General features: G+C 39.8%; 1 protein-coding gene across 1 annotated transcript in view; it reads right to left on the bottom strand.

Moving 5' to 3' along the window:
• Positions 1–24,127, bottom strand: part of PLA2R1 (phospholipase A2 receptor 1) — a 45,533-nt gene extending 21,406 nt beyond the window's left edge. The window contains exons 1-14 of the mRNA XM_069861238.1: positions 23,996–24,127; positions 21,251–21,634; positions 18,887–19,054; positions 17,586–17,759; positions 16,383–16,496; positions 15,411–15,554; positions 14,259–14,447; positions 12,616–12,773; positions 10,906–11,013; positions 5,643–5,755; positions 3,434–3,603; positions 2,112–2,314; positions 1,666–1,811; positions 165–249 (exon numbers count right to left, since the gene is read on the bottom strand). Of these exons, the coding sequence (XP_069717339.1) occupies positions 165–249; positions 1,666–1,811; positions 2,112–2,314; positions 3,434–3,603; positions 5,643–5,755; positions 10,906–11,013; positions 12,616–12,773; positions 14,259–14,447; positions 15,411–15,554; positions 16,383–16,496; positions 17,586–17,759; positions 18,887–19,054; positions 21,251–21,634; positions 23,996–24,086 (2,247 nt within the window). The 5' untranslated portion in view covers positions 24,087–24,127. The remainder of the gene's footprint in view (positions 1–164; positions 250–1,665; positions 1,812–2,111; positions 2,315–3,433; positions 3,604–5,642; positions 5,756–10,905; positions 11,014–12,615; positions 12,774–14,258; positions 14,448–15,410; positions 15,555–16,382; positions 16,497–17,585; positions 17,760–18,886; positions 19,055–21,250; positions 21,635–23,995) is intronic.
• Positions 24,128–25,137: the final 1,010 nt, after the last annotated feature.

Here is a 25,137-nt window from a genome sequence, read left to right as displayed (position 1 = left end):
TGTACTATTACTGCTATTGTAGCAATTACTTTAAGTGAAGTACGGGTACATGAAAAACAAACAATATTCCTGGCCAACATTTGCTCACTAGGCTTATTTTTTGTGAACTTATGCTCAGTTATGACTTGAAAGGTTACTAAATTATGCAGTATACAGATAGTTACAGGTGTTCTGTCAGACCACTGCCACGTCCCTCGAGAGAGTGGATTTCTTTTATTAAAGCCAATCCAGAACTGTCTTTCTTCTGTCCTACGAAGGAAACAAAGAAAACACTTATCACATTTGTTTTCCTTAACTATTTCACAGACTATTTTCTAAACAGTGCAAATAGCCATACTCATTTATTCTTGAACTCAATACATCATTTGGGTCCAGTCCTGTTCAATATCTTTATTAACGACCTGGATGAGGGGATCAAGTACACTCCTAGCAAGTTTGAGGATGACACTAAACTGGGAGGAAGCATCAATCTGCTGGAGGGTAGGGAGGCTCTACAGAGGGATCTGAACAGGCTGGATTGATGGGTTGAGGCCAGTGGGATGAGGTTTAACAAGACCAAGTGCTGAGTCCTGCACTTGAGACACAAAAACCCCATGCAGTGCCACAGGCTTGGGGAAGAATGGCTGGAAAGCTGCCTGGCAGAGAGAGACCTGGGAGTGTTGGTCAACAGACGACTGAACGTGATTCAGCAGTATGCTCAGGTGGCCAAGAAGGCCAATAGCATTTTGGCTTGTATCAGAAACGGTGTGGCCAGCAGGACCAGGGAACTGATTCTCCCCCTGTACCCTGCACTGGTGAGGCTGCACCTCAAATACTGTGTTCAGTTTTGGTCCCCTCACTATAAGAAAGACACTGAATTCCTGGAGCACATCCAGAGAAGAGTGATGAAACTGGTGAAGAGGCTGGAGAACAAGTCTTACGAGGAACAGCTGAGGGAACTGGGGTTGTTTAGCCTGAATAAGAGGAAGCTGAGGGGAGACTTTATTGCTCTCTACAACTACCTAAGGGGAGGCTGCAGAGAGGTGGATGTTAGTCTCTTCTCCCAGGTGATGGGTGATAGGACAAGAGGGAATGGCCTCAAGCTGCATCAGGGTAAGTTTAGATTGGACACTAGGAAAAATGTCTTCACAGAAAGGGTTACCAAACACTGGCACAGGCCACCCAGGGAGGTGGTTGAGTCATCATCCCTGGAGGTGTTTAGAAGGCCGGTAGATGATTTAGTAGTGGACAGGTATGGTGAGAGTTGATCTCTAAGGTCTTTTCCAACCTAATGATTCTATTATTCTATAATACATTTCTTTACTTTTTAGTATCCTTGAAGTAAACTCTGGTTTTCCTACTAAAACATTAAATCATATTTTTGAAGATGAAAACATTTAAAACAGGATTAAAACTGCTGATCTTAAATTTCATTGGGGAATGTTAACTCACAAGAAAATCACCTTAACAGCTGCTTGACATCTACTACAGATATCATCTTCAAAAAGAATCACATTACAGTGTTGCCAACAAACTTCTTTTCACCCATTTCTAAGTTCATATTAGTCAAGAGTAGAGACATCTTCAGCCACTAGCAAAGAGGATGGAAGACCCTAAACTGTAGATTTTTTTGTACATATTAGTATAATTAAGATAAACCTTGTTGGTGTTAAGAAGTATATTTACCTATCAAAAATTGTATATAATAAATTGTTTAAAAATGCCTCTTCATAGATATGGCTGAAACTAGCAAGATGTGCTCCAAAATCTTGGCATAATTCTTCTGCTTCGTTCCACGTTCTTCTCATCAGAACTTTCTCATTGTGAAATATCTGCAATAAAATAAATAGTGCCATATTTGTAATTGATTTTGGATAACAATTGTTTCAGAAACCTACAAAAATAAAGTGCTATTTACAGTTCTTCCTACAATAAAACCACGTATATTCCAAGTACTGTTCTGATTCAAGTCTTAAAGGCTTCTGCTTGCTTTTAAACACAGTGAAGGATGGTAACAATTGATCTTTGTTTGCTGAATAAAAGAAATACTGCTTTATCAAAAACAGTTTAGGAACAGCAAATTCCTAAACCAATCTAAAATCAGAAAAAATCAGAGAAAGTTCATCATGTACCTTGTAGCAGCTGAGCAGATTAGCTTCTGATTCCCATCCAAAATAGCAGGAACTCAAATGTTTTTGAAAAGTAAGTTCAGGTTCTTCATAGGAAATGATTTTTTGCTTGCATAATGACATTGCTTTGAAGTTCTTGCAGCTTTTCACTTCCCAGTAACCAACAGGTTCCTCCCCTCGCATAGCCACACATCCTCCAGAATGACCTAGAAATGGAACAAAGTGTTAAGTGTCAGAATAAAGCATTTGAATTTCTGGTGAAGTGACTGTTTTATTGGCATCAGATTCTGGATAAAACGTCAATGAACTTACAAAAGTAGCAAATTCTTTGGTCAGCAATCAGTTTATAAGCCCATCTTGGCGGACCTGAGCTTGCAAAATCAACCCTGACAAAGGATTTCTCTCGCATGCAGGAGACGAAATACAATTTAAAACAGTGCTTTTTCAAACTGCAGTAGTAAAGCAATAAGTGCAGAATGCAAAACTCAGACACTATTAGTGAAATGGAGCGTCTTCATGTCTCTATACTCAGGTATCCTTAAGGGGTTTTAATTTCAAAGGATGAACAGCTACTTCATTTTTTTGAAACTTTTCTTGAAACGTTTTCCTCTGCATTAATATAAAGCAAACAAAATCAAATAAGCAAAGTACCAGCAAAATAAAGGGGAAGTAAAAAAAAATTCCATGCAGTGCTCGCATTGCCAGAAACGTACTGAAGACAAACTCTCCCCTCTTTTTTCATATAAAATGCAAAATTACGAACTGTGATGGTTGCTGAATAAAATTCATAAATTCTGTGGGACCTGTTGCTGGGAGTCTTGCGAAGCCCTGATGGCTGCCTTCAAAAGGTCATAAAGAAATGTATGAAACATCTCACAGAAGAAGAAGAAAGTACATTTTTATTTCCTGATTCACTCTTTTCCTAGTGACTGCTGGAGATCACCTCCTGCTCTCCAACTTGTAAGCTTTTATATTACTTTGTCATCCTGTCAGATGATGAAGAAAATGTTCATTTTCCCCTTGTCAGACAGGGGTGGGAAGGCACATCCAGCATCTTGCCACAATCAAGAAGCCTGTGATAAATTTGCCTGGCTGGGAAGCAGGGATGGAAGCTCTGGTTTCTTCACAATGTCCAACTAATCTAAATCCATGGCGGGAAGTTACATAGTCAACAGAAAATGTAAGCTTATCTCTCTGCTCTCTTGACCAGGCAGGGAGGAAAGGCCCAGGACTTTACAGTCACTGCTAAGCTACTGGTAAGAGGGAGAAGAGAACACATTGCCTCTCTCCAAGCCATTTTTTTTTTTTTTTGGCACATTACTCACGTGGCTGGTTTTTGTTCCAGTTTGTGTAGCTCACAGAACGGTTCTTTCCTGCTGGACTTAGCCAAAAGTATTCTCCTGTGTTGTTAATGTCTTGTAATCCTATCCATAAATAAGTTCCCTCAGATTTTACCACATTACGGATCATACTGTTGATAAAAGCTTGCTCAAACCTTAATAAAATAACCAAGACAAAAAGCTTATTAGAATAAAACAGGCCAATTGGCATTTCAGTGAAGAGCTCTCATGAAATTATCTAAATAATGTGAGAACAGAAAACTATATCAAGTATTGAATTTTCTTTATAGAATACTATGGGGAAGTTCAGGCTCCAGCCTACAGCATAAACCACAACTTTTCCCTATTATTTTTTCAGCATTTGGGCATATAGAACAATCAGTGGATTAACATCTTACAAGATTAATGCTTGAACTATAAGATGCAAAGACAGAACATATTAATGATACACAAATAAGAAACTCCTTGTATGAAGGACTACAGATAGCAGAGTATGAAAAAGCTACAGAAGAAAGAAGAAAAAGCTCTGCACAGAAGTATCCTATTAGAACTGGACACACGAATCAGCACTAAGAAGCCAGAGCTGAAGGACTCAAAGCACTAACTGATGTGGCTACAGAAGGAACCACTTTTTACTTCTTTAATTTCTTCTTTAAAACTAAGTGAGAGATTTACACTATCTTGCAAGTAAGAATCATTGCATATGGTAACCCATTTGTCACTTAAACGTAACTTGTTCAGACATAATTGGTTTAGCATTAAATCAAAATGCTTCAGTTTATGAGCATGTTAAATGAGCTTCCTATGAAAACGTATACGGCGAAGTAAAGTCCCAGTTTGATAAAGACTTCTTGGCTTCACACACTGCAAAAAGAACAGCTAAATACCATAAGGATGACATTAATGTGAAAAAATGAATGTATCTCTAACACTGAGAGTGACAGAGAACTTTCATTTAATTTTCATTTCCTCTGCAAGTTCTCTTTTTATATCAACTCTCCTTCCTAAACAATCTACTTTTTAATGAATATTTTAGGATCAACACACTGAAAAGTTTTTGCATTGTTCACAACAATTGCCAGAACAACAAACTTCATCAATAAAAAAGAAAAGTTAAACTAACAGCTAGCTTCCTTTGCCATTCAAACATTAGAACTGGGAACTAACATAAACAGTGATGGCTAGACCCAACAAAAATCAAACAAAATTAAATAAGCAGAAAAAGACAGAAGACATGCTTCTAGTGATGTGCAGCATTCCCTTCACTCCCTGTGACATTTGAGTGGCAGATGTTCGGCTGTGTGGATGTCTTTTATCTTCCCCATAAGGATTATTGTCATACTGCAGTACAGCACTCTATGCATTGTGCACAATCTTGAAACCACCTGGCAGGCCAAATTACCATAAATCTAAACCCTTACATGGAATCCTGCATTTTCCTAAAATTTCTAGCTATCATTCATCTGATTGCTCTTGGTTAGAGAAATCCCCTGCCCCAGAGGGGAGGCAGGATTCTTCCTTTTTTTTTTTTTTACAATAAATATGTGGAGGTTCGAGTATGTATGTAATAAATCTATCAGTATGTCATAAACTTTAATGGGAATCCAACATATAGGAGAAATCACAAAGAGATCAGAGAAAACCCAAGCATCCGGACATCTGAAGAGGAGAAAGCCTTTGCTAAAGCTGGAATACAGGTAAATAGGAACAAAGCAAGGGAAGACAGACCTCAAACGCTCTCAAACTTACTCCCTCCTCCTATTTGCTGTGAACTTACATAAAATGCATACATAATAGAATCATGTATAAAACATTAATTTATTTAAAGTAATGTCTGATACATTTTGCTTATAAAAACTAAATAAATTTTAACTTTTTAGTATAGTTTCCAAGTACACTAGGTTCTTGAAACATGTTACATACCTCTGTAGAAAGCATTGTGTTTAGATTCCTCATGCTCACGTGTGCACATTGCTATAAGATTTCATTACCCTAACAATTGCCTTTTATTGAATTTATTTTCAATTAAAAAATAAAGCAAAGCAACTTTGATTTTAGCTAATGTTAGTAATTATGCTTGCGTCTCACGCAAATATCATTTCATAACGGTAATATTTTTTGCCATGCAGCACTTTCTGAAGTTAGAATAGCTCTTGTTAGAAGTATCTTCACGCTGTCTAATAGGATTAACTACCTGTTTGTTACTGATACAAGTTCAGATGGGCAGAAATAACCACTGGAAGCATGTTCAAAACTTCGAGGGGTACTGTCGATTTTGTAACAATATCCACCATGTCTTTCCCATCCCTTAAAAGAAATGAACATTATTTTGTAGATTATTAATTATTATATAGTTATGAAAAACTTGATCCCCTTTTGTACTTTGTCTGATCGTCACTCACGTCCCTTTAGTCCTTTTCCTTTCTACCACGGTTCAAGAGCAGTTACACTCAAAGTCACTGAAAACATGGGCAAATTTAAAAAAGTTTAAATCCTTAAATTGTGCAAAACCAGACTTGACACACGCACAATAATATCTTTAAAGGGTATAACAAAAATGTTGGCAGCAATTAAGGCACGCTCTCCACATACTACTTTTGTTTCAATTTTATACTTTGAATATTGTTTTACTGAGCTCTGGGGAAGTATGCCAGGCCTACCTGACAATCATCTCTGCACGAAGTGTGTAGGAGCACTTGTTGGTTCCCACCTATGGTAACTCATTGATGATATCTAATACCTGAAGTGCAGGATAAACTCTGCCATGTCAGATTCAGGTCAGTTGTTATAAAAAAGGATTAGAGCTGTCCTTGTCTTCAACTATAAACAGAAATACTTATTCCAGAAATTGTTGGCCTTTCATACAGCTATGCACTCTTATTATTTACCTTTTCTCAGCTCCCTTTCCCATTTTCAACTTAAAAAAAAAATTAAATTAACAGTCATCCTACTCTAATAATGCAGAATTGAAGTGACACATTTTCATGGTTTATCAGAATACTGAGTTAGTGGTCAGTCTGTCCTATTACTCTTATTATTAATCTTTTATTTTTATATTATTCATATCTTGGTGAGCAGAAGATGCTACCAGGTCTGGTGTGAATTCTTGCAGTACACCTGCCTGGTCATCCATTAAGTGTTTGAAATAATCAAGAACAAAGAGATAATGAACCATCTCTGTCTAAACTTGTAGCTGCACACAGGCAGCAGAACCAGCTGATCTCACTTCGCCAATTCCATGAGTGAGCTGCTACTTTCAGGGGAGCTCACGAAGCAGCACAACTAGGAGTAAGCACAGCGCCCAGACAGGCACCATCAAACACCACTTGATGGTGATGTCAACAGCAAAAGGAGAAGGGCAAACAAACATGCTCTTTTTCTGCTGTCCATCTTCAGGTACAGTAAAACGCACAAGCAGATGCTGCAGACCTCTTCAGGACAGCAATCAATCATTATGCACATCCTTCAGTCCTGACGGATCTTGGGAGGCAAATTTCAGCTTCTAGTTAGGCGCACGTTTGCTGTCAGAATACCTGACAGCTCTGCTGCCTTTTACTATCATCTCCCTTCAGTGCTTGGAAGATGACTGGGCACACCCCTTCACATGGCACAAAAGCATAGAAGCAAAACGAGCTGTGGTATCAACTTCTGTGGTTTCACCCAAGAACAACACGTATGCATTGCTTAGAAGCTGGCTTTGCAAATGAAAGTAAACCGGGTTGAGGCTTTGCCCTACCTCCATACCAATGAGATGAAACCTCCCCATGGCAAAGTGTGCTGGAAGGTGCTGAGAGCTCTACAGTGCCAGTAGACGCAGTGGGCTCTGGGCAGTCCCATGGGGCACATGGCAATGCTGCTTTCACTCTGATGTGCACTGACACTGGCGGGGTGGGGGCAGGCAGGCTGGGGAACCAGAAGAGGGCTAAGTAGTGATTAAGCAACCCTCTACAAGGATGTATGTAGGAAACAGCAAATATCTGGTTTCCTTCAGTTGGGATTCTTCAGCGATACATGTGTTTTCTTCCCCTGAACCAGCACAATCATTCTAATGTCTACAAATGAAATAAATGGCACCGCATAAACTTCCACTTAAGCTTTCTTGGTGCCTAAAGACTGGAAGGAAGTAATTTGAGACTACTCTTTACTGTAAAAAAATAACAAAATGGTGGAGTAACTGTAGGCCAATAAGTTTGCACTGAGGGAAAGCACAGAATGAGAAATTCCAAACTTTAAAGGCTGAGTAATCAGTCGAACAAATGGCACACGGCATTCTGTACAGATAAACATGAAGTGATGCAGAGGGGGACCTCCTCTGCATCACCTAATCATTTCATGTATGAAGTGAGGAGCAGCTATCTCATTCCTACAATGCAGGAAAGAGATTTGGGGGTTATGATGGTTCAGTTCCATGAAACATCAGCTTAGTCAAAAACTCATATTAAATCTTAAGAATTGTGAGAAGAGAAAGAACAAAGAAGGTTACTTTGTCCCTTTAAATTATTTTTTTTGTAGTTCTTACTTCCAATCTCAGACAAGGATGTTAGAAAAGAAGGGCATCAAGGATTATGACATGTATGGAGTTGCTTCCACAGAAGCAGTATGTGAGCAGGCAGGGACTCTTCAGCCTAGAAAAAGGAGATGCCTTAAAGAGGGTATGACACAGGTCTACAACATGGTGAGGGCCATGAAGGTGGCTGACCATTGCAGTATAAGACCTTGGGGACAACAAACAGAGATAAGGTAGAAGGAGGAAGGATAAACACAGAAAGAAGGTGGCATTTTTTCATTTAAAGGGTACTAGATTTATAGATCTCACTAGGGAAGCTGAATGCAAAGAGTTTGCATGAGTTCAAGGGAAAATCCTCAAGCACTTGAAAGGGAAATACAATGCAGGCTGTTAGACACACAAAGCTTAAAAGGCTCAGGAAATCCCCTGAATGGTTGGAGGTCAATGGAAAACTGTGGGAAGTATTAAGTGTATTTGCCCTGTTCTGCTTTTCCCAAAACACCACTTGCAGCCACTGTGGGAGGCAGAACAAGAGACCAAATGGACTGTTACTCTTAGCAGATGCCCTTCTGCACTTTACAAGGTTTTGTAGCCTTAGTAGCAACTCTCATCTTAGAGGTACAATCCTCTCCTGTTACAACAGCCATAAAGACAAATGCACAATTTGGTACTATACTGTTATCTTTTGATGCACTAATTAATATATAGAGGACCGAAGAAAGTCACTGGTACAAATAAAGAAACCCTCAACTCAATTATCAAACAGTTGGCAGCTCCACAACCTGTTTCAAAAGCTAGTTGAAAGAAAATGTTTTAAACTGCTATTTCAGTGTTGGAGAAAACTGCCCGGAGAATCTGACCTTTGCAATAAAATATTTATTCTCAGTAATAGCCTGCTGACTGGGGAAAAAAACAAGTTAAACTGCTAAGGGAAGAAAGTGCTTAGCACTTATTATTTTTTAGGATGAGAGAAGTGCAGGGAAAAAAGGGCTCAGTTTTCTGTTAACTTGATATGGACATATTGAAAAAATTGCAGTCAGGAGAATCACAGAAAAAGTTAAAGACAGATCATAATCTGATAGACAGATCGTAAAACCAGCATGAGATGAAAGTTCAGTAGTAACACGTCATGACTATAAAGCAAATAACTACCCAAGAGCAAAGCTCCCTTTGGCCTCAAGCTCCGCCAGGGGAGGTTTAGGCTAGACGGAAAGGGTCATTGGGCACTGGAACAGGCTGCCCAGGGAGGTGGTTGAGGCACCTTCCCTGGAGGTGCTTAAGGCACGGGTGGACGAGGTGCTGAGGGATATGGTTTAGTGTTTGATAGGAATGGTTGGACTCGATGATCCGGTGGGTCTCTTCCAACCTGGTTATTCTGTGATTCTGAGAATCTACTAGCAATCCAACATGAACGATAGTACAATTGTTACTGAAGCAGGTCAAATATGAGAAACACCAATAGATATTCTGTAAATTTAAGGTAAGCTAGCAACACAAAAACAGGGGAAAAAAAGGTAAATCTTCATGAGATAAAGACTTAGCCCTAGAAAATTAGGCCAGTACCTAGCAACAACATATACACTGAATGTTCAAGTGGGTTGTAAAGACAAAATGTCCGAAATGAAATGTAGCTTTGAGTAAGCTTAGTATTGACTTCTTTTGTTTAAATGAATCTAACTCTCTCCACGTTAGAATGAAAAGGATCTATTGCAACTAAGGGACGATAACAGGGTTCAACATTTGTTTTTACAAGGTGTGAAACATCAATAAACAGAAATTTTCCGAGCAGGAAGTTTGCCAGGGCAGACCAACCTACCTATTGTCAGTGACTCAATCTTGAGTCTCAATCCTGCAAAGTACCAAAAAGCTGAAGCGCTGTCAAGCTCCTGACTACAACTGGAAGTCCTGATCCTCTACACATTTTTCACATGATCTGGACTGTGATAAACCTTTCTCACACTAACAACACACAGAATTCTTGAGCGATGAAACACACTGGCAAACATGAAATGAACAAAAGTTACCCTAAACTTCTGGAAATATTAAGCAGAACCAGGCGTAACTTTCATGCCATAATGGTATGCCTAGAATGCTGGATCTGACCACTGTAAGTCTGGGGAAAAACTGCATCTAACTCCAAAAAGTTCAGCTTCAATCTTCTCATAATTCAACTGAACTGCTTACGTTTCTTGACTTCTCAAGATAAAGAACAAATTAATAAAAAAAAATGACAACAATGAGCTAAAAGACAAAGCAAGCTAGAGAAGTGAGTTTTTTGTTGATAAAAAAATGTTCACAAAATCCCTCCAGAGTTTTGAATAAAATTTCAACAGCACAAAATCTACATTTGTTCTTTTCACACTGTAAAAAGGAACTGATGACAACTAAAATCGTATTTTAACACGTTACCTTTTACTACCAGAATGTAGAGCCTAAAAGCCTGAAAACCTCTTACAAGGTCCAATATAGATACCTGTGCTACTTCTGATTTTTGTTTGAAAGTAAAAATGATGCTAGTGTAGGAGTGGAAGAGTTCACTCTCCATGTCAATGACACTGATTGAAATGGAATAGCAGGGTGAAAAACAATGTATGAAAACCATGTGTGGGATAAGGCATCGTATAACAGCCATTATTTGCACAGATGGTAGGCAAAAGGGTTTTTACTTTTGATCTAGAAAGAAATAGGGACCTGGGTCACAACCACTGACAATGCAACAAGCCATGAAAAGCATCTTGGGAAAGCTTTTCATCTTACATTAAAATTTAGTTTACATATTTTTAAGGCAAATGATAAGATATTTCCTAGCAAAACATACATATTGTTAATATGAAAAATTAAAGTTATCTATTTACATCCATACGTTCTGTAGTTATATTTAGATGTTTTCTACGTAATTCTATTTTATTAGCAAGGCTCTAAAGCAAACAAAAACCACAAAGCCCCTTACCTCTGGACAACTCGATTCCATCCCAGGAGATGCATGATTAAGTTCCCCTGCTTTTTTGCAAATGTAGAAAGATTTGTCTTCACATTTTTTAACTTTCCAATGTCCTTCCTAAGGGAAGAAAAAAAGTATATTCTGTACATGCTCATATAGATTAGATTACACTCTCTCCTGCTTAACTTTTCAGTAAAACCAAGTAACTTTTCTCATTTTATTTATTTATCCATAGATGACTCATTTATTTCTATCACCACTGTCAGCAGGACTTTTCAAATCAGTCATACAAAAGCGTTTGTCTCTTGGAATCATTCCTTGGGATGTAATGCATTTTAATTAACTAACACTATGGCCACATCAGAGCACTTATTTTCTGAATAGATGAGAACTTTATTCCTATCTATAATTGTTCTTTATAAGTTCAGTCTTTATATTTGAACAGTCCTTATTCAAGATATTACAAAGTCTGTATGATATTATTTTCAGACATCTATACAAACTGGACATGTACAAAAATAAGGAAGAACTGTATGTTGAGCTTCCTTTTCCTTTGTATTTTACATTTTCATTTCATAGAATCATAGAATAACCAGGCTGGAAGAGACCCACTGGATCATCGAGTCCAACCATTCCTATCAAACACTAAACCATGCCCCTTAGCACCTCGTCCACCCATGCCTTAAACACCTCCAGGGAAGGTGACTCAACCACCTCCCTGGGCAGCCTGTTCCAGCACGCAATGAGCCCTTCTGTGAAGAATTTTTTCCTAATGTCCAGCCTAAATCTACCCTGGTGGAGCTTGAGGCCATTCCCTCTTGTCCTGTCCCCTGTCACTTGGGAGAAGAGGCCAGCACCCTCCTCTCTACAACCTCCTTTCAGGTAGTTATAGAGAGCAATGAGGTCTCCCCTCAGCCTCCTCTTCTCCAGGATAAACAACCCCAGCTCTCTCAGCCGCTCTTCGTAAGACTTGTTCTCCAGCCCCCTCACCAGCTTTGTCGCTCTTCTCCGGACTCGCTCCAGAGCCTCAACATCCTTCTTGTGGTGGGCATTTGTTCGCTTACACTTGCAAACTGAGTAAAATACAGATTTGTGTATCTAAAACCCAAAATGTTACCCAAGTCCTATTTTCTGCTTTCAGTGGGAACCCACTTTTCCAGGTCAGCGTAATTGTTATTGGCAGGACATAGCATTATTACCCCCATTTTTTTACAACATGTGGCTGATTTGGGGTCAATCTTAGTATTCTCAGCTTCTAGAATTTTAAGTAGATACAGACTACTACCTGGTTTTGAAAGATACTACATAAAATTTATTAATATTGACAGAAAGATAAAATAGGCACACCTGACAGTTTTTCAAAACATGAATTTGATACTTTCAAGACAGGGACTGATACATCGCAAATTATAGTAGGCACTACTTGGATTTTTAATTATTTGGTCTTACCTACTCATATTTGTTCTCTTCCATTCAGCAAGTGACATTTTTTATTGACCATAAGCTCAAAATCCTATGATTAATCTTCTACGCCCAGTACTGGAAAATGTATTGGTTTCTAAAGGCAACATTGCATTTATCACAATGTAAGTATACTAGAGATCAAGAGATAACATCTACAGATCATGGGTTAAAAAAAACCTACACTCACTGAGAAAACAGATTATTTTGAGCTGAAATAAAGGTGTCTAATTCTTTCCAAAATAAAAAGAAACTTACAGATCCTTGTGCTGAAACACAAAGTGGTCCGGTGCTTTGAAAGGTGTTAGGTTCCTGACTGTGCCAGGTAGTGAATTCTACTGGAATGCCATCTGACCACTCAAAAACGACTGGGGTCTTATTACTGTATAAACCAATCCATGTTTCAGTTACATTTTCTGTAAAAGAATAAGTGAGTTCAGAATTTATTGGAGAAGAAACAATGTCTGATGTTCCTGTAACATCAACACCACTATTAATTTTTTTTCATGGTGTTTTCACAAGAATAACCTTTTTTCAGGGAAAAAAAAAGTAGCTGTATGAACTTTAGAACTCTCTGACTGATGAGATAATGTTCTACTGCCCTTGAAGACTAACTTCTTTTAGAAATGGATGAACATAAGAGATAACACGCTTTGAAATCCTGAAAAACACAAATTAGGAGCATAAGCACTTTTTGGGAAGCGCATGGGGCAGAAAACTGATCTGGAAGGGAAAAACTATAGAAAGAAATCTTCCACTCAGCTTTAGGTTTCTCTGAGTGACACTTGTAAGTTCCAGTGACAGCACAGTTGTTTGCACACTGGCAGGCAAACACAGGAAAGACAAGTCTTTGGTTTGATGTAACGTCTTACTTGCCCAGCTACTACAGCTAGAAAAACTAGGCTTTCAAGGCACTCAAGTTGTTCTCTTGAAAGGAAGCTTGAAGTAGGTCTGAAACACAAGCTGCAGACTTCAAAGCTGAATACAACCTGAAAACAAATTACATCTATCCATTACAGCAGCACTAGAAAAAAAATGGTATTTGGTTTGTATGGTAGGTGTTAGAGTGGAGGAAGATGATACAGTGGTTAATCTCCTAGGAGAAAGACAGGACAGTGAAAAGGATGGGTACCAGAAAGTATAAATAATGAGACGATGTCCAGTAAATCAGTGTAACACACCACCCTGCAACCACAGATGAAAGGACAGAGTTGATGAAACATGTAACTGTGTCCCAGCTGTGGGAAGCTTAAACTCATGGGCAAACAGCATAGTTCCGCCAGCACACTGATGTCAACTGGAGGCACAAACATTCATATTGCTGCTGTGACAACATAACTCTTGGTATTGCTGCGCCTAATAGCTTTTGTTCATTAAGTTCCGCCTAATAGCTTTTGTTCATTAAGTTCCTTGTGTATTTAAGCCATCTCTTAGGACAAAGTGGACTAGCAGAACTCCTTTGAATACTCTGCTGCCATCAAAGGGGACTCTGCCAACATACCTGTAGCACTAACTTTCTAGCATGGACAAGGCCAGTTTGAAAGCAAAAGATACTCTGAATTGTCGTTGCTTCTAAGCACAAGTCTTGCATAAGGTTGATTATTTAATATTTTGCAACAGTTAGCAAGGGACCAGTCACAAACAGGAGAGGACAAAAGCTAGTGTGTTTACTGTTGCATCACTCTGTTTACATTGTTGATTCATTATTTTAAGTATGGTTAATGAAGAAGATGATGCTATGCATTTCTAAGACTCCTACAAGGAGCATGCATGATGACTTCTTTTTTTTTTTTGTAAAAATCATTTAGGTGTGCCATGCAATATAGGCCTAACAATGCTACAGGGCTGCACAAAAGAGCATCACAAATCACTTTAAGAAACAATGTACTCGCCAAACTCACCATTTTCAAGCAAGTCAAGGAGCAGCTCTGCATCTGCCATGGAAGATATACTAATGAGCCCACTACTGTCATTTTGGCACGAGATAAAAGCATCATTCCAGCTCTTCTCCTCTTTATAAAGTCTGTAGCAGTTGCGATTATGAGGGTACCAGCCAGTGTTGCAATGAGTAGCATAATACTTCCATGTATCTTTTAAGTAAGCATACAAAGTTGATGCATATTAGAATTATCAAGGTTCATAACATATTTAGAGCTATTTTTTTATCATCAACGCTGAAAACAGAGTCATCCAAGGTGACTTAACGAGGCCAAAACACGTGCTCTGTGGAATATTACCTGCCAAGCAAACTGAAATTTCTCCCATTTTATTTTATGATTTGGCCATTTCAGCTGCTGGACTAGTGCAAACACACTAATGTATCTATTATTCTGTTTAAAACATGTATCTCCCTTATTACCTCTGAACCTGATACAAAGCCAGCTAAAGATTTTTCAGATTTATTACCCACAAAAAGTCTGAGCAAGTCCTTTCTCGTTATCTGAAACAAGTAGGGAAACTTTAAGTTATCAGGAAGAAGTTGAACCTATGTAAGTTGTTCTTATCAAAGCAAAAATTGTGTTTAACTTTCCCAAAGAAAGGGAGTCTGAGGCACTCTATGTACTATATCTCCTATACTCATTACATATACTCTATGAAAAAATATAATACACTTTTTGTACATCAAAAGTACAGCACATCATAAAAATAATTGCCAATTTTCAGCTGCATTTACACACCTTTCTTCTCTGTGGGCCAGGGGTTAATTCCATTTGAAGCTGAAAATCTATTTTTAAACTCAAAAGCATGGCTTTATTGTAATATAAAGAGAATGAGCATTCTGTAAGCCTCTGATCATGTAAGGGACTAATTAAATGCTACGTATATTAAAACTATTTGTTACTTTTAAGACCCTCAGCATATTTTCCAGGACTGTATTTAAACAGAAGGAAGTGTTATTACATCAGTTCAAATAAACTGTATTTAACTTAAACTAGTAAACCAATACATTTAGTCCAGCTCAGCCTCTGTTCTGCTGACTCTATATTCAGATAGCTTCCTCTTGTTCTCCTTCCATACCCACAAGAAGAGTACAGTAGCATTCATAGACTTACCCAATGTTTCATGTTCTGTCTTATTTAAATATTTTTTGCATACAAAAGGCAATCCTGATTCACATGAGTAACTTTGCCAGCCATAATTCAATTTTGAATTCATCACTGCACAATGATTTTCTCTAAAACGGTTATCAGAGACATCTGCAAATACATTTTTGAGAAACAAAAAATTACAGTAAATCAGTTCTTACTTGTAAAATGGTGTAGTAAGGCTCCCTCCATCTTAATCATAGAATGGTTTCAGTTGGAAAAGACCTTTAAGATCATTGCATCCACCTATTGACCCAAGTGCTGCTAAGTCTGTTCCTAAACCACGTCCCCATGTGTGACATCTACTTGTCTTTTAAACACCTCCAGGGATGGCGACTCAACCAGCATCCTGGGCAGCCCATTCCAATGCTTTACAACCCTTTCAGGAATGAATGGACGTATAAACATCTTTGCACACCCAAACTTCTAGTAATATCACACCAATACTACGGACAGTTGAACATTGACTCCGATTTATACATGTGTGGTCATCCCTCCTCCTTGACTACTGCCATCAGATGAGAGGCTGGAATATGCTCTAGAGCATTTACGTTTTATCTGCTGGTGGACAGACCTCCAGATGTAGCAAACCAAGCCACAAAGCTCATGTTAATGTGCTAATATTAATTACAGCATATTAATATAGACATAAAATATAGAACTGGAATCTTAAAAACACCTTCAAAAGTAAATAACAAAAGAGCTAGATCATTAATTCTTTGAATGGATCCATCTCAATTGATACTACATCCCTAGAAGGGGCTTTTAGGTCATGAATATGAATAAATATTTCTATTTAAAAAAAAAAAAAAAAGTATATTCATTCCCTGGATTCACTTTTCAAATGTAGCTGTAGGAACAGCATTCTTGTATCAAGCTGCAGTTACAGAGAGCATGTAATTACACTGCTATAACATATCCAAGAGGAACATCAAGTACTTGCTCTCCAGTTCACAAACACTAGCGGTGCTCCATCTGACCACTGCCAGCCAGTATCTTCATCCAGGGAATTCAGGCCTGTCCACAGCATCATATCTGTGACGTTTAACTGCCCTGAAATGAGAAATAAATAAAGTAATACTTCATGCTTTCCCCAGATTTTAAAATATCTATAGCTATAGATCTGCTGCCCTGATTTATAGGAATAAAACAAAACTTCAGAAAGTTCAGGCTGTTTTTTCTGTCTTTAGAAAAAGTCTATTACTCTGTTATTCAACACCAAGATGGAAAGGAATAAACACAGAAGTCTGCATCCTTCAAAAGCTACTGAACCTGCAGAAGTTTGTTGCTGGCCTTTGAAGTTCAATCTAGAAGAAGTAGCTACATAAACACCAGCCTGTTTCAGACTTCTGTACAGCAAACAACTTGCAGTCTCTTTACAACCTGCAGGCATATCAAAAAGCTAATAAAATAATTTCTCAAACTTCCCGTTAGCTTATATCCTGCAATTGAAAATTGGCAATAACGGGAAGCAATGAGCCAAAAACCTGAGGCAGCCTTTCACAACACAGCTCTACCACCCATACCCCTGCTTGCTCCTCTCCACACACACTAAAATACCCCACAAAAGCCACGCAGTCAGAAGACTCTGCAAAATTTGCCCAAGATGCTTGCTGCACAGCAGAAACCAAAATGCTTATTAGAGAAGGAATACTATCCATTTATGAAAACAAGGTTGGCATTTTTCCCACATAGGATGTGTACTTCAGGCCTGCAGAAATGTTCTTGCCATGCACGTTTGGTGTAGTCCAGCTTGCAAAGAAAACTTCACAGGAGAAAGGGACACCAGAGTACATTGCAGAGAAAGTAAATATTTACGTAATTCTCAAAGAAGACAAACACAGTTCATAACCACACCTGCAAGAATGAATGGGAATCTCTGTGGGAAGGGAGAATTATGACAATTACTCCCTCACAAAACACACACCACCACTTCTGCACTTGGGTTTTTAAGGTGCTAACTTACCCTCACCCTTGGTTTTTCAAAGAGATCTACTGAGGAGAGTTATGTGATGAAGCCTCACAAGCAGCAATGGGAGAGACATCACACGGTATTAAGCTCCAAAGCTACCTCTTTTTCATAGGTAAAGAGGAAACCTAACTACAGGTTTCATGCAGGTCCCCAGAGAAACATCTACTCACTGCTTAAGTTACTTATGTAGTCCTGCTCTTCAGGGTCTCCAACACTCAGCAGGTCTCCTCCTTGCAGCTGACAGGCAGAGCGTGCCTCATGCCAGGTCAGCACAGATACAAGGTTGAACTGGTAGCAAAGATGTGTGTCACGGTTCTTCTTCCAAAAAATGTCACAGCCGCTCTCTGCTCAAAAACAGACTCGTCACCAACAGCCTAAGACTACAAACTGATTAGAAATACAAGATCTTGAACAACACAATTAATGACAACAGCCAATGGAAGCACCATTATGAACTCCTTTCATGTTCCTTTGTTAAAGAACATATGGAAATACGACACAAAGTGAATAAAATGTCCGTATTTCATATGGCTGATAAAATACTCTGGAGCTAATCTGCAGCTGGTGATCATTTTCATAGCCCACATGAAGCCAACAGAGCTATGATTTAATTTATACCAGCTAATCAATTGTTCCTAACGCTGAATGTTGAAACATTCAAACTACGAACACTCACTCAACTTGTGGAGGAGCAGTCACTTGGGTCTCCTTCCATCTTATGCACAAGAGAATAAACTTACATATAATATAACTTATAATTACAAATAATAATACAAATAATTATAATAACTTATAATTACAAAGTACGAGCAAAGCTGAAAATACCATCTATTATAATGGTAGCCCAGAAATCCCCATTACAAAGACATATTTGCAGCTGTTTATAATATGTTTTGTAAAACAGAAACATAGCCTCAGCAGGAAGGGCTTTTCCAAACCACTTCTGCTGACAGAAGACAGTATTCTGCTTATTTATGCAAGAAGATACAAGATGCTATTCATAATATTTAATATTCGTGAAGATTATACATCCAAAAATCTTTCTGATTTTAGGCCAAATATCCAAGTGTCCAAGTAGTGCACAGAAGAACAGCAATGTGCAAGATGCAATGCAGTCTAAAGCAGAATGTGACTTCTCAGGAGCAACCCTTGCTTTACTTCAGAGAAGCTCCTATATACTACTGGAACAGAGGAGAGATTTAGCTGCAGGAAAAGGGCTGTGCAGAATAACATCCTTTTGTTCACCCCCTGTAGTTTTGCATTTGGTCTGAAGACTTGGATCTGCAAAGGCCAAAGATGATAAATTATCATAAAATCTGCTTAAGTCTTATTTGTTTGTTGGGTTGGTTTTTTTTACATTCTCCTCTAACACAAAGGAATTAATCTAAAACAGAGTGCATCCTAGAATAGTTAATGAAGAGCAAAGACACTCTTGGGGGTGAGAGGGAAGAGATGACAAGCAACACCTTACCAGTGTTTGGGCAAAACCCCCATTTTTCATCTTGTTCATAGTGAGTTGTTGTGGCACACCAGTTAAATTCCTTTCCATCTCTGGTACACTCATAATACCATTTGTTGTTATATTTAAATGGAAACATGCATGGGAACCCAAAAGAATTTCCCAGCAAGGTGTATGTTTCTGGAATAAACCAAACGCAGAGATTAAAAGAATGCAGACCATAGAAATTTCTTCTCCCCCATATTTCATTATTCCCATTTGATAAATGATAAAATAAATGGTCTAAAGTTATTTTCTTATTTTAATTCGTATTTGATAACACAGCACTACAAGTATGAGCAGCTTAACTTTAGTGAACAGAATTCAGAAAAAATAGTTTGTGAAATTTGTTGCCATGAAACAAGTCATATTCTTACAACATACTACAACTGAAAAAATCCAAAATCTGAACAATACATGAAGCTTGCATTGACATTTCAGAACAACTACATAAACCAACAGTTAGCAGAATCCCTACATGGTCAGATGCAAACTCTACTTATTTTTTCTTGGTCTATGAAAGACAAGCAAGCTCATATGATTTTCCCTGTTCCTCCTACTCTTTATAAAGCACATTTCTAATGTTTTCTCCACTCTCTTTGTCACTCTATGGGAAAGGAAATGTGAAAGACAAAGGAACACTAAATAAACATTTAAAACTAATTTTTTTATACAATGGGGAATAATAATCTAGCTAAAGAACTAGTGTTACATCTGTTGTCACAATTAATTAATGCTTCATAAAATATTTTCTATTGTTCTTTGAATACCAAAATATTGTGAGAATCCAGTGTAACTGAAAGCTGGAAAAGCTTTACCTCAGTGAGTGCCTCAGCCTCAGAGCTTCTACAAGAGGTCAAAGAAACACAATAACACTTAGAATGAATGTGTTTGTCAAAGATCCCATGTTGATAGACTAAAGATCAAACTCTTTCAACTACAGAATTAGTATGTTCTGCCAGGTTCCTAGGGGTTTCCAGAGTTGATGGCTGACTGTGCACATATAAAAATTCAGTTTACACATTGTAAATCCTCTTTAAAGCCTTCTCATATGAACAGATGATACAGAGAACATGAGTGAAAAAAAATAAAGAAAAAAAATCAGGACTGCTTCTCTGTCTGCCCATTACCATGCTGCTAGCTATGGCTGTGCAAGAGATTATCTCAGCTCTGGCAAGAACACAAATTTGCTATAGACTTCTCACCACAGTTAAATAAATTTGTTTCTTTGAAGGTATAGATGCCACCCCAGCCTGGTGGACCAACAGGCTAACTTGCCCTTTCATGTGCATAAACTAAGCTATAAGGTGGAAAATAAGAGGAAAACAGAAACTGGAGGTGAAAGAAATTTTCCCAATGCAATTAACTACTTTCATCTTCAAACTAAGTTGGAAACGCCTGCCTAGGGCTGACCCTCTTCTCTCATATATTGCCGTACTAGGGCTAAAACAGATCTACTTTCATCTTGCTATGTGTACACAGCAAATGTGTAAGACTTTTTGTGGGTTTAAATATTTTCTGTCTGGTCTTAAATATAAACTCTACTAGGTTTTAAAGAAGAGGTCAGATGCTGTAGCGCTTTCCCAGCAATCATAAGTCCCCAAGGAAGGACTCTGGTAAAAGCAGAGGCCAGAGCCCAGCTACACCTACAGGGGAAACCACTAAGACTAGAGCTCTGCAACCCAAACACACAGTTCAAATGGGGAGAACCAACAGCTCCAGTCTGAGACACACTGTGCAAATACCAGGTCTTTCTTTCTACAGAGGTGCCAAGGAGAGGCTGAGGACAGGGTCAAGGTACAGTCCGTCTGTTACTGTTCATAGTAAATGGATTTATCTTAGTCCTTATACCTGGAAAACTGCTCAGGTCTGCAGACCTGGATCTTGACATGCATTCCTACACCTTTGCTAGCTGTACAACACGATTAGTCAAAAGCCTGATCTCTGCTTCAAAGTCTGGCACAGTCAGAGTCCAGACACATTGCAAACATTCAGTTCATGCATGCTTTGACGGCAGATGATTTTCAGTGACAGGAATTCCAAATCCTGTAATCTGTTATCTGCAGGACAAACAAAAGCAAATCCATAGTTCCCCTTTTTATTTTATAGAGGATTTGAAATCAGTGTTTCCTTGTTTGCAAGGGTACTGGAGTCCATAACAGATAAAGACAAAAATCAGTCATGTGGTATGCACATAATCATCGCACATGCAAAAACAAAACTTCAAGTCCTAAACCACAATATAGGCTGGAAGGGATCATAAGCACATGATCTTGCTTCAAAAGAAATTTTGAAAACTCTTCCCATCTCATTTCTGTGAAATAAATTTATTTTTACCTTGAAATGGGTGTTCACAGAGGTCTTCATCATAGGACATGTACTGTTTCCATTGATAGGTAGATTTTTTTTTGGCCACAATACGTTTGCTGTTTTCAACGGCTAGTTTGTATTCGGATACACCAACTAACACTTTTCCCTCACAATTCCACCACAGCGAGTATTGAGTTGAATCACATTCAAGCATACTTAATGGCTGTTCTGGTATACTGACGTTCAGTCCTAGACAGCTACTTCTGCCTATGTTGAAAAGGCGGCGATTGGATACCCATTTCCATAACATGTCTTCTGAAAGTTGACTGCAGTCTTCCAGAACAAGGCCAGCTCTGTCCACCTTAATGCACATGTTGGAGTCTTCACTTTGGATAATAAATATCCCTCTATCTGCATGGGGGAAGAAGTTTCAATCTGTAAAATACTGCAGATGATTAAATAGTATAGTAAGACAAATGTTTTAGTTGGAGCCATTGATGCAGAAAACTGAAAATACCCATCAGAACTACTAACACCTCAAAAAATAAGACTACTAGTCTAAAATTACTGCTAGCTAAGTTTCTAGCATGTGGACCATTTCAAAGCTCACAAAAATAACGCTAGGTAACATTTCTCAAGTCATATAGCCAAAACCAAAAAAGAGTAGTTCAAAACCAGCAGCCATGTTTGAAGAAAAAAACACTGGTCAGCACTGGTCCGTTACCCAGTAATGGAGTAGAAGTTTAAGTTATAAGCACTCATGCTGTATATTGTAAAATAATTCTCTATGGGCAGTGTGAAAGTGCAATTAAACTAAAAGCTAAGCAGTTTAAGGCTGACATTACCATACTCTCCGCTATATTCATTCTTCGCTCTGCAACTATAGAGGCAGAAAGAAAATGTTTTGCACTGTAAACAGGATACAGAAAGGGTAGGATTTATCAATACCATGAGAGCTGGTTATCAAGGGTTAAAGTGTGCCTCCCCTATTGGATGCATATTGTTCAACATACCCCACTACCCCGGACCACAGCAGATGTGGTGTTAGCCTAACATTCCAGCTTTCTAGGAATCATGTAGAAATTCACTGAACTGTGTGACATCACATTATAAGTATGCAAAAAAAAAAACAAAGGGTCATGTTTAGGACTGCCTTAGGAACAAATGTTTAACCGAGCATACAGACTGAAAAAAATGAGGGCAGCTGAGGAACTGGAAAGTGGCAAAATATAAATCTGAACAGCTCAGCTATTAAACTTCACTCTGAAAGTCAATGGTAATTAACCCATGGAGGTCCTCTACATTACAGACAAGATATTTGTTTTATATCCTTGGGAGACTATGCACTGAGAACCTGAGAAGCAGGTTTTTTAAGGTTATGATTTCTGCCACGTGCGCTTTCTAGCTGCCGTATGTGTCTAAGCTCACTGAAAAACCATCAAACAACACTCAGTGACAGATACCCAGGTTGGCCCTTTGAGTGTTCAGTGAGTTTGTGTGGTTTGGGTTGTTTCCATCCTTCCTATCCAGTCCTCCATGGGTGACATCAGTGTCTCTATCTACATGGCCAGAAAAGGTTTCTGCCTCTTATGCTAGGGTATGTCTTTCCCACAGCAGTCTTATCTTTGTTGTTCACGAAAACACACTGTTAATTTCCTAGATAAGTGGAAGCTGAGATGCTGTTAGCAACATTAAACACTGGTAAATTAGGTTAATTCACCATGATACTGGAATTCACACTTAAATGAACTTCTTGCAAACTCCACCTCAACAGCACACAGCAGCTCTCCAGCAGCAGTGTCCTGGGGATGAAAGAAGCACCACCACAATCCAAGGATGAAGGAGTCTGAACCTTTGAATGCCTTTATCTGTGAGGCTATTAAGAGTTGCAAAGACTGCTGCAGAAAGATAAGGGTCTTTCAACAGTCTACACAAATAACCCAGCTGGATGATCTCTGTGAATAATAGCATGCTTCCCTTTTTCACTCTGCAGCAACTCATGCCGAGAATGAATTACAGAATAGCTTGGGTTCGAAGGAACCTTAAAGACCATCCATGGGCAGGAACACCTCGCCCTGGCTCAGGCTGCGGAAGGCCCATCCAACCTGGCTTTGGACACCTCCAGGCACGGGGCAGCCACCTTCCCTGGGCAACCTGTGCCAGTGTCTTACCACCCTCATAGCGAAGAAATTCTTCCTTACGTCTAGGAAGAAACGGAGATAGCCTATGCTTTAGGATTCATGGGTTGGAGGAAAACCTTTGGAAACATCCTGCTTCTCCTGCATCCCAGCCTCTCCATACAGGACCAAGGTAACAAGAAAACTCCCAGGAGCGAAGCCTCAAGATGCTGCTGAGCCACAGACGAAGAGCCGATAGCTAACCAGCACCCCCGAGCTCCTCTTCGTTTAGGTTCACCCCAGCTAACGGGGAATAAATGGCTGTAACAAAACTAGGAGAATATCTTCGTTTCCTTTCTCCTCACCTCCCACTTCCTTCCCCTCCAAAAAAAAGCAGCGAGAATTGCCTATGCGGGAATGGCGCAAATAACGGCAATTTAATGGAAACGAGTTCAAACCAATCCCCGTTCCCTCCAGGTGCAACAGGGCGACATGGGAGCAAGCGGGGAGGACGAGAAGGGCAAAGGCGCGGCCAGCGGGGCAGGCTCGCCGGGCTCCGCGCCCGCCCGGACTCCCAAGCCCCTCCAACCCCTCACCCTGCCCCGAGCGCCCCCCGGCCCGCGGCAGCGCCCCGCGGGCCCCCCCCGCCACTCACTCCGCAGGGAGGGCACCTCGCCCCGGCCCAGGGCGGCGGCGGCGCCCCCGCCGAGCAGCAGCCAGCAGGCCAGCAGCCGCGCGCCCAGCATCGCCGCGGCTCTGCGCGCGCCCGCGCCCCGCCGAGGGCACCGGCCCCGCCCCGGGGGGGGGGGGTTGAGGGGGACGGGACAGGCGGCTCCGCCCCCACCGGCGCTGCGGCCTCCGGAGGGGCAGCGGGTTTAAATGCTTTTTCCGTCCGAGAGCGCTCAGTGTCTCGTGTCTGAGCTGTCGGTACTCGTGAAAAGAGCCAGAAAGTTGCTCTGAGGGGCGGGAGAGCGTTGGTAGCGCAGCCCGTGCCCACAGCTACCAGCGCTCTGCCCCGAGCGTCCCCGGTTCTCCAGGCCCCGCTCACGCGCTTGTTTTTTTCATCTAGGCCAGTTTGTCAACTCAAAACGTGCCTTTTAAGTTTTTGGCACGGGGAAAAAAAATAATTGCTTTCTTTCGTTTTGTTAGTCTCTTCTCAAATATCTGCAGGAGCTGCCTCGCTTGCATTGAGTTTAGGCTGCATGGGAGCTATAAATATCAGGGAAATCTGAAAGCAGAACCTCTGGCGTAAAGACAGTAGTTGTACCGGAATCAGCAGGGCAGTGCATTTTTAACCTGCATAAGCATATTTCTGCATTGTTCTTTATGCATAGCAGGCAAGTATATAAATATATATAAATGTATACTAAACATTTACATTTAAAAATGTAAAATAAACATGGTGAGCGTAACCGAACCGAGCCTCTGTTCCCCCAATGTCCACATCAATCATGATCCAGGGATGGAACAGAAACCTCAGGGCTAGGGGGGAGCTTCTGACTGGGAGTTTGGTAGAAGGAAGAATCGTGAAGCAAGTTAAGCCGAACACTTAGAAAGAAGTAGTTAACTGGAGAGGGTTCAGCCAGTTTAGCAGATGATGAAACTGGCAGAGAACAAACAGCAGGAAACATTGCTGAACAAGCTGTTCTAGAAGTGTCCTGCCTTTGCAAGACAGAAGGGTTGTAACTCTGAAGGAGCTGTAAAGTGCCTCTCAGGAATGCTGCAGCTTTCAGGGAATTTCAGATGCTGAGAGAGAAGCTTGTTACTGAGCCACTTATGAAATCCGGGGCACTCAGA

This window comes from Phaenicophaeus curvirostris, chromosome 7, assembly GCF_032191515.1.
Source record: "Phaenicophaeus curvirostris isolate KB17595 chromosome 7, BPBGC_Pcur_1.0, whole genome shotgun sequence".
Classification (NCBI taxonomy): domain Eukaryota; kingdom Metazoa; phylum Chordata; class Aves; order Cuculiformes; family Cuculidae; genus Phaenicophaeus; species Phaenicophaeus curvirostris.
Note: the sequence above shows the minus strand (reverse complement) of the source record. Positions and strands in the feature narration are given on the sequence as shown.